This window comes from Pygoscelis adeliae, unplaced genomic scaffold (genome assembly GCF_000699105.1).
Source record: "Pygoscelis adeliae isolate BGI_AS28 unplaced genomic scaffold, ASM69910v1 Scaffold172, whole genome shotgun sequence".
Taxonomy (NCBI): Eukaryota; Metazoa; Chordata; class Aves; order Sphenisciformes; family Spheniscidae; genus Pygoscelis; species Pygoscelis adeliae.
Genome location: NW_008824338.1, coordinates 4,656,002 through 4,665,513, shown reverse-complemented (window position 1 = coordinate 4,665,513; position 9,512 = coordinate 4,656,002). Strand labels below are relative to the sequence as shown.

Sequence of the window (9,512 nt, the reverse complement as noted above, 5' to 3'; positions counted from 1 at the left end):
GTGTTGCTCCTCACATATTTTCACTCCTCTTTTCGGCTGCAGTTGTGCAGGTTTTTTTCCCCTTCTTAAACATGTTATCCCAGAGGCGCTCCACTGTCACTGATGGGCTTGGCTTTGGCCAGCAGCCAGTCCCTCTTGGAGCCGGCTGGCATTGGCTCTATCGGACATGGGGGAAGCTTCTAGCAGCTTCTCACAGAAGCCACCCCTGTAGCCCCCCCCTGCTACCAAAACCTTGCCATGCAAACCCAATACAATTTTTATAGAAATGGTTTTAGAGCCTTTTAAAAACAATGCGGGCCTGGAAAAATATTGGTGTCCTCCAAGAAGCTTGTATTGAAAGAATTGCTGGGGCTTTCACAGGACTGAGCCCTTTCCTACAGAACAGCATCTATCCCATCCACAGTCTCCCTGGTAAAGAAATGTAAGACTTACAGAAATGGATTATTTCCTCGAGGAAAACCTCCCATGTTTCGAAGTGTGGTTCCAAAGCACAGGATGATATTAGTAATAATTTCATTGCCTGAAATTTTTTTTACTATTACCTGAAGAGATTTTACTTTTCTATTGTTTTACTTTTTGCCTGGAAGCTGCTTTTATTTTTTATTTTTATTAAATAAAATGTTGGGCCCTGTCCTAAAGGATGTAGAGTCAAAGCATAATAGAATAACTAAATGGTTATTTATTTATAAACAGTGGGAACTCCTCATGGTAACAGGAAGAAAATTAAAATCAGAGATGATAAACAGTGGTTGCGGCACAGTGTCTGGGCATGTCTTTTGTATAGCACTCGGCTTCAAGAGAAAACAGATCGCTTAGACTGAAAACCCATAATAATAATAATTAAAAAAATGCATCTGTTATAAATAGCTGTGATGTTTCTTTCCGTGCCTGTGTACAGCAGTGAGGGAGTAACTACCGGGAGAGGCAGTGATCCAGTACTGACAGCCTTATTTTGGGTAGTAGTCTGCTCTCCAAAGGGAGAGAGGAATAAAGAAAGCCGCGGGAGGACTGTAACTCTGGTCTGGTGGTAGAGAGGGAGGTCCACTGTGCCAAATAGGCCGAGCAAACACCCCTGAAGCAGAGGACTCAGGAGGCTGCAGAGAGATCTCTGCTAGTGCTGCAGCCTCTACGCAACTCCTCTTTCATAGTTTTTTTCTCTTTTTTTGTTTTGCCTGGGGGCAGGAGGAGGCGGAGGTTGGTTTTCCTCCAGGTCTTCCTTCCTCTCCTGCTTCTGGGATTCCCTGGGGTGCCTTGCTGGCAGAAGCGAGGAGGAGAGAAGGCTGCTTCTCCCCGGTTTGCCTGGAGCTTGTGACCGCCTGCTAGAAGCCCCAGTGATGTCTTCTGTGTGCCCCAAACCTGCCTGTCCTCTGGTGGGTTTGCCATGGACTAGTACTGTCCTATCAGTAAAAAGCTACATTATGGCTTTCTCTGGCATTATTGGCATGCAAGTGAGGACCTTGTAATGAAAACAGATTTGCTCCCCAGAAGCAAAGGGCTTTTTTGGCTTATAACTTTGTCTGGTGGAAGGATTTGCACAAGCTGTTGCAACCTCTTTTTCTGGTGCAGAAAGTTTTTTGTTTTGTTTTTTTTAAGTGAAGCACCCATCATGGAGGTGAAATCTGCCACTTTGATAAGGAATTACTTTAAAAATTACATTCTGTGGCTACTAATATTGTTAACTGCTTCATCCTTGAAGAATGGGCAAAATGAACCCCTTGACTGTGGCTTGAGTTTCTCCAAGGCCAAGCAAAGTTATTCTTGCTACCTCACTGATCTGTGGCTGATGGTTGTGTAGAGTGCATTGGCTGGTTCTTTTACGGAGCTCTCCCAAAATCTCTCTCTTCACAACAGGCTTCTTGCTGAGACCTTATGCATCCTTACAACCTAGGACAGCTAGAGCAAAGCAGTGCTCAGATCTCATCTTCCTAAGAGGGCGCTGGGAGGGGTTAATCACTCCAGGGACAAGGTCAACATGTAAGATAATTAGTTACTGTGTTTTGCTCTGCTCGAGACCGCTCTTTTCCTTCTCATTGGTATATATTCCTTAGACTGATCAGACATCTTGGATAAATATAATCCAGGTATTTTGTTGTGGTTGGTTGGTTGTTGTTTTTTTTTTTAAATCACTCTTTATGTAGGTCTAAGTGTGATATTGGTGAGGGTGTATTTTGCTCCACAAGCAATCGTGCTGACTGCAGCGGCAATACCTTAGTAATACCATAGTTCTACCTTTTATTTTTTGGTAGTAAACTTACGTTGTTGCATGTATTTCTGTTTGTAGTGTCCCGTCTCTTCCCCAGAAGAAGAGAAGCTTATTACCATCAAAAGGCCTAAAACTCCAGTTCCAAATGAGTTATCAGATATCAACACCCAAACCAACTGGACTAAGTCACTCCCACTGCCAACACCAGAAGAGAAAATGCGACAACAAGCACAGGCAGTCCAAACAGATGTGGTTCCTATTAATGTGACCGGTAGGCTTTTAATTTCAGTAATTACATTACACTGATGAGGGAAGGAAGGGATTAAAGGGGTTCCATACATTTGTAGAGTATTTTGACACTCGTATATTTGATGCATGAGTTTTGAATTACTTATTGCACCTTTCTGTGAAAACAGTGTTTTGTGTTTAATAGTCCGTCTCCAAACTTAATGAGAAAACCTCAAAATCCCTTAAAATGATCATTAATGAAGGTAGTCTACACAACATCAGCTTGAAATGGCATTAGATATTCATGAAATACAAGAAGAGGGTTGATAAATAGCAGTGTTTTGCTGTGGACTGCACTGAAGATAGGTAATGGAAAATCATGTTTTATGCAATGCTAATGATATTTCAGGATTTTCTTCTAGGAATTTTATGTAAGGAAGGTTATCAGGGACTTCTATATTCCAAAGACTAAATGTTAGGAAATTAAAGGAAAAGAACTCTAGGGTCTTATTTTTATCAGCAACAAGAGGTTTAGGTGTCAAGGAGGGTATAAGGTAAGAACAGCAAAAGTTAATGGGGCTATATCTTCGAGCAAGACCTTTGGTAAGATACTCCACTTATGTGACAATAGTCCACATCTTCTTGTTATGAACTGTGTATTAACTCTTCATTTTGAAAATGCTCTTTGGCTTTACAGTTGCAGAACTCCCAGTCTGTGGAAGTTAAATTATGTTAAAGCCTAATGCTGAATAGATACTTTGTTGTGTGTAAATAGAATTTCTGTGAAAGACAAATTATCACGTCAATTTAATAATCCCTCTTTTTCTGCACAATATCAAGATCGCCTATTATTAGTTAATTCAAATAACTGACCGTTTGCCTGCCAAAAGCAGGATGATAGTCAATATCCAATTTATTTCAAATGCCATATGGCGCGCTCTGGCTCCATGCTCCCTCTTACAATCAATAGCTTGCAATGTTTGGTTTTGTTTTGAAAGTAAATTAGGTGTTCCCTTTCCCAATGTGACTACTAATATTTTAAATAATACTATTTAGTAGTATTTAAATGTTTAAATAGTATAGGAGCAGTATTTCCATGACAAACATCAGAGAGCTCTGAGAAATCAACAAGAAACATTTCCTTAAATAAACAGCAGAAAATATTTGAAATAAATAGCATGACGGCAACAGAAAATTACAAACACTCCAGGTCTGGAAAATTAATAGAAGGGAAACAAATGCAGTGCTGAAATGTTACTAGGCCAGTTGGCATTATCTAGGGAACGTAGGATACAGGTGCAGAAGGCCAAGTTACAGGAACAACGGATAATCTGACAGAATCGATGAGCTTGAGCAGGGCTGAGATACTGCGACAGCAGGAACAGGCTATACTTACAGAAAGAGTAATCTGCTGTTCGATTTAATGACCCTGCGTACTGAAAATTTATGGGGGAAATAAACAGATGGAAAGAAAAAATGAGGTAAAAGATCAAATAACCCTCATAGATTAATTCAGTGTCGCTGGGAACGTTACCGTGTTTGGATAAATTACATTGTGACTTCAACCAGCTTAATTCGACTGGTGTAGCAAACCTTGTCTCCCCTGAATTGTTTGGTTTGCACTCAGCAAACTCAGCGGTTCTCAACTTTTCTGATAAAAATAGTGCACGTGCATATTATACCTCACCTTTCTGAAGTGTGCTGTTGAGCATTTATTCCCTTACAAACACGGTAATCAGAAGGGATAGAAAGGGAGGGCAGTAAAGGAAGACTGCTGTTGCAGCGTGTGGACTGGTCTCTGGGATCCACCATTTCCTTTCCCTTGGAATAATTATATTGCTACTGTGAAACAAGGCAAGTGACAGTAACAGGCTACGAGCCACACACAACACACAAAAAAAAGCGGCTGTCCTTGTTCCTCTTTAAAAGTCACAATCTGCTCCCCTCCTCTGCCCTCCCACACGCCGAGTAATTTTATTTTGTGAAGTTCCTTATGTTACTGCACGAGGCAGGAGAAAAACGACCAAAAATTCTGTGCCATTTGTTCAACGTGCCGTGGAACAAACCATTGCCGTTTTTTGTTTTGATTTGGCTTTTTCCTTTGCTTGCTCTTTTCTCGCTCTCCCAGAAGAGAGGTCAAAAAACTTCCATTTTATTACTCCTGGCATGAAATAAAAGGTTAACCTCTGAAGAGGCTGCTGGCAGTTGACAGCGTTTTCAGCAGTGCATTAGTAATGATTCTGCTACAATGGCCTCTCACGTGGCTGTGCAATAAATGCTCTGCAAGTTCAGCTTTCGGGGCTCTTCGGTGAACAGATTGCAACTAATACAGTAGTAGTAAAAATCTGTTGGATAGCCTGAAGGTGCAGGGGCACTGCATTAGGCTGGCAAGCTGCTGACTAGACATCCAGATTTGGAAGCAGTTTCAGTCTTTGGGAGTGCCTGGGCTGAGCTTACTCTGGCCTGGAAGAGGTTGGGCTGAATTTTCAGTGGTAACCAGTCTTTGCTTTTACATATCCTGGGGGTTAAAAGATGTATAACGGTGTCTGCTCTCATGGGTTTTCCGGAACTAACTTTCTTTCCAGATGGAGGAGTCTGGTGATGGTGGAGGTGATCCGCGCCAGGCTGGATCCTGCAAAACATTTAAGCCTTTGCTTGAGTCCAGCTTGGCTGACTTCAGTGAGATTTAAGCACATACTTAAATATTTTCAGTGAATCCAAGGAAACTGAGTAGACTGCGTGAGGGAAAACTGAGTAAACTGTATAAGGAATGCTTAGATGATTTGTTACAAACCTGTAACAGAAGGATAAAAGTACCCTTAAATCTGCAAAATATATTTAGTGTTAACATCGATATTTTCTAAAGAAAAAAAGACAATGAAGAACGGAAAAAAGGCAGACGTTCTGATTTTGCTTGTTGGAATTTATTGAAGCTGCTACTTTGAAATTCTACAAATTTGCACAGTGGCTTTGAAAAAGCCTTTGTGTCTCAAAAGCCATTGAAGATGGATTGGTTGAGTTAGCTCTTGGGTAGCTCAGGGGAAGAAGTTACTGTGGATCAGCTGACACAGTAACATTTCCCCATGGTCATCCTGTTTGTGCTGTCTGAGGCTTCATGTAAAAGACTCTCTCCTTGTTTGCACCCTCTGCGTACATTTTATTCCAGGGCATTCAAAGCTGTATTTTAATTTCCTTGCAACCCACCGTCTCAGGCATAATTGTTGGCCTTCGAATGGATAAAGATATGTTCAGAGATGCAAAACTTTCTCCTACAAATTCTTTGGATTTATTGTAATGTGGCTAGAATTATTATTATCCTGCATGGCAGGATTACCTAGTGGTCCTGACCCTGACTCCGTAAGGGTCCTAATGTCCTAATAGTGGTAATTCCCCAGATCGTGGATAGCCTGTCTCAATATTTCAGGGCTTCTACTAAGCCAGTGGGATCCATAGCTCTAAAGTTTATAGATCCCGTGGGCTTCCTCCTCCCTTAATCTGCCCTGACTTAAATCAGTCCAAAACTTGGATGAAACTGGTTCTTCTTTGTAGCTGCAAGAATTCCGCTTAGCGCAAGTGCAGCTCATGGGAGCACAAGGCTCCGGTCAAACAGAGTCAGAGTCTTTATGTTTACAATATGGTGAATGAAACTGCTACGTTTTTTCCTTGCATTTTCACAAGTCCACATGCTATACTTTAATATATGACTGCATCTTTAACTGTTATAGAGGTAATGAGGTTTCCTATGCTATTTGCACGACACACATCATGCTGATGTGCAGTCAGCCAGAGATAATATTTATGACATATTAGTTACTGTGCATTAATCACTTTTTAGAGGTAAATAATTTGGTCATCAATTTTCAAAAAAAGCGTACAAGGCAAAAGACATATACACGTATATCAAGTTTTTTCTGCATTTAAGTTTTAAATGGATCATCTAAAGGACGTTTAGCAGTGCTTTAAAATGCTTTAACTTCTAAAAAGGGAACTTACGTGTGAGATATGGGGGGGTAGTCATTAGATTTTTAGAAGTGACAGAATTAACTGAGCTCACAATCTATAGGGCAAGTTTTATCTTGCTATGAGTAAAATGGCCAAATTATAAACCTCTGAACAAAAGTGAATTCCTAAAGAAAAGCTGCTTAATGATAGTGGTGCTTCTGGGTCCTGTTATGATACAGCACATGGTCATCATAAGGCTTTGTCTGGCAACATGCGCTTACACACACATTTTTTCAGCTCTCACCATTGTATATTTTTATAATCATTTACAAAGTTTTGATTTTAAGCAGCTTCCGCTCTGACTGAAATATTTATGAGACCACAAGATCAGTTTGATCTCTGCATGCTCCGTAGTACTTATTTGTATTCACGTTAAAAGATCACCACCAGAAATGTGGTACACTTGACAGGTTCAGAGCAACTTGGAATGAAAAAGAAGCGTCTCGTGTGATTTAATGATGGAGCTGTGCAAAGACGTTGTAGTAGCTGTTGCCAATAGCAATGTCTGTTCCTGCATAAACCATTGTGATCTTTCATTTTCATGAGCAGATTTGCTTTTTCTGCAGCTCATTACTTTAAAATAAAACAAAAAACACACAAAAAAAAACCACAAAGGGCCAAATTAAAGCAAGGATTCTGTTCACTTGCAGAATTAGAGCTGCTCTCACCAGATCTGAACTGGGCTCAGGAAGTCAACAATTCCTTTTAAAACCTGTAGTACTGTGTAATGGATATGTGTGTCTAAAGCCTTACGGTGATAATATGCCGTATCTTCCTTCAGTGTAAACCTTCATTGTAGGACCAAGCTAACATCATTTATTAATGCCTTTTTTTCCATTTCTACAATAAAACTAGTGGAAGAAAGTGCATGATGTCAGCGTGCTTGGAAGTAATGTTGCTTTGCTTGTTCTACCATGTATTAGGGGAGAATTTCGACCGCCAAGCCAGCATTCGGCGGTCTCTAATTTACACAGACACGGTGGTAAGACGGCCGAAGAAAGTCAAAAGGAGAAAGACTATTACAGGAATCCCTGACAACATACAAAAGGAGCTAGGTATGGCTCATCAGAACTGTATTCCATCCACTGTTCATTGTCACTGCTTATCATTACTCGACTAATAACATTACCAGTGCTCATGAAACCGATACAGTCTGATAGCCTATTACAGTTCCAAATACGTGTGTGCCTCCTTGCCACCTTTCCACCGGGAAATTAGGACCTTTTACCTGTTGACTTCCATCTGTTGAAGGGAAAAGTGTATTTGGAAAATGGTGTACTGGTACAATGGAAATCTGCAGGGATGTAAGGTTTCTGGTCTTTAATGCTTTCCTGGAGATTTGGTCTACTCACCCAGGATGTTCACTGAAGCAAAACTGAAGTGGGCAGGCATTTTGGCTTGCAAATAATTACTCAGTGGAGTAAAACAATTCATGGATGCCTTCTCGAATCTGCCGAGTTGCATCAACAGTGAAAAACCTGTGTATTTTCCAGTTCAGTTTAGATCTAATGGGCAACCCCTTAAGTATCAGTGTTATTTGATTGGAAGTAATTTACATGGGCGCATTAGCTATTGCATATATTCCAAAGGAAAATGCCTACTCAGTCACATTTACACTACCTCAGGCTGTCCTCTTTCACAGCTAGTAGCATACGTGATATTCATAGCTGATGAAGCAGTCTGAATTTTGGCAGACCTTTCAGGCGCTTTTTGCAGAACTCTCTGATTTAAGTCTGGTCATTCTTATTTATTTTTAAAGAAGATGTTTCGGTTTTTCCCAAATGATAACTTCACAGATAAAATTATGCTCCCCCTCCCTTTTTTTTGCGGTAGAGGAAGAATGTCTATTAAAATAGTCCGGCAGAACATAATTTTACGTGCTTTACATGTGGAATCGTCTCATATATTGACGATTTCAGTAAGTTTTACTACCTTGCATTTTGCATCTCTTTTTTAATTATGTTTTTAATTCTTGGTTCTTTGTCTAGATTTTTCAGAAATAGAGGCAAAAATATGTAACTTGCCTGGATGGGTTTGAAATGAGCTAGAGGGCCAGGCGTAGAGAAAGCCAAGAAACGAGCAAGTACATGAAGAGCAGTTTGTGAGTGGAACTGTGCTCCTTCAGCATCTATAGTGAAACAGTGCCCTGCCATGGGAATCCTCTGCCTCAAGAGAGACAATTAAATTGCCCTAACCCTATTAGGACAGCTAAAGTTAGGCAGCTTTAAATTTTGTTACCTTTGGATCTCACATAATGATTTTATTTCTAACTGCTGTTCTGAGTTTTGTTCAAAGCTGTCAGGTGTCTTTGTCCATCTCTTCTTGTGGGATGGATGCTGTTTTGTGCCTGCCGTAGGGAACTCCTCATAGTGTGGGTTCCCTTCCTCCCTTTCACTGTCCAATAGTGGGCCTTGCCACCTGGCAGGAGACACTTTCCAGACCTGGAGTCCTCCTGGAGGTCAAAATTTGAATTTGTTATTTCCTGAGAGAGAGCGCACATTTATCAGCCTTGCAATCAACTGTAAGCAAGCTTGAGAGTTAAACAAAATAAAGTAGATTCGTTCTCACCAAATAAAGATCAAAGCTGGAAACAAAGCTACATAAAACAATATTGAATTATTCTTAACAAAAGATTCCCTTCTCCTGTTTTAGGTCTCCCTGAGGGTAATCCCTCAGACACCATGTTTACAGCTGGTTTGAGGAATAGCAGAGACAACCCTCATCTTCTCTCATCTGTTCAGGATGGATACTTTTTACATTCCCTTCTTCCATTTTAAACTAAATCGCTTTGCTCTTTGTCTAGAGATGAGATGAAATGACTTGTGCTCCTTAAAAACGCTTGTGCCACTTAAATGCAAAACTGATACAAGACATCGCTTAAACTGTTCATTTTCAGGGTTGTTACGGTGGTCTTGAATGTGGTGCAGTATTCTGAAAATGACATACATACCAAGGCTATAGTTTTTGACAGAGATTATCTTTGACCCATGTAGGACCTACCTCGAGGGCAGGAGAAAAGCAGAGCAAAACAAAACACTTTGTCCACACTACCGTTTGTCACTTGTTGGGGTTCCTGACG

The 9,512-nt window shown here is 40.6% G+C and overlaps 1 protein-coding gene across 1 annotated transcript in view; it reads left to right on the top strand.

The window, feature by feature from the left end:
- Positions 1-9,512, top strand: part of NHSL1 (NHS-like 1) — a 108,616-nt gene that overhangs the window by 83,421 nt on the left and 15,683 nt on the right. Inside the window, 1 exon segment of the mRNA XM_009319094.1 lies at positions 2,282-2,474. Within this exon segment, the coding sequence (XP_009317369.1) occupies positions 2,282-2,474 (193 nt within the window).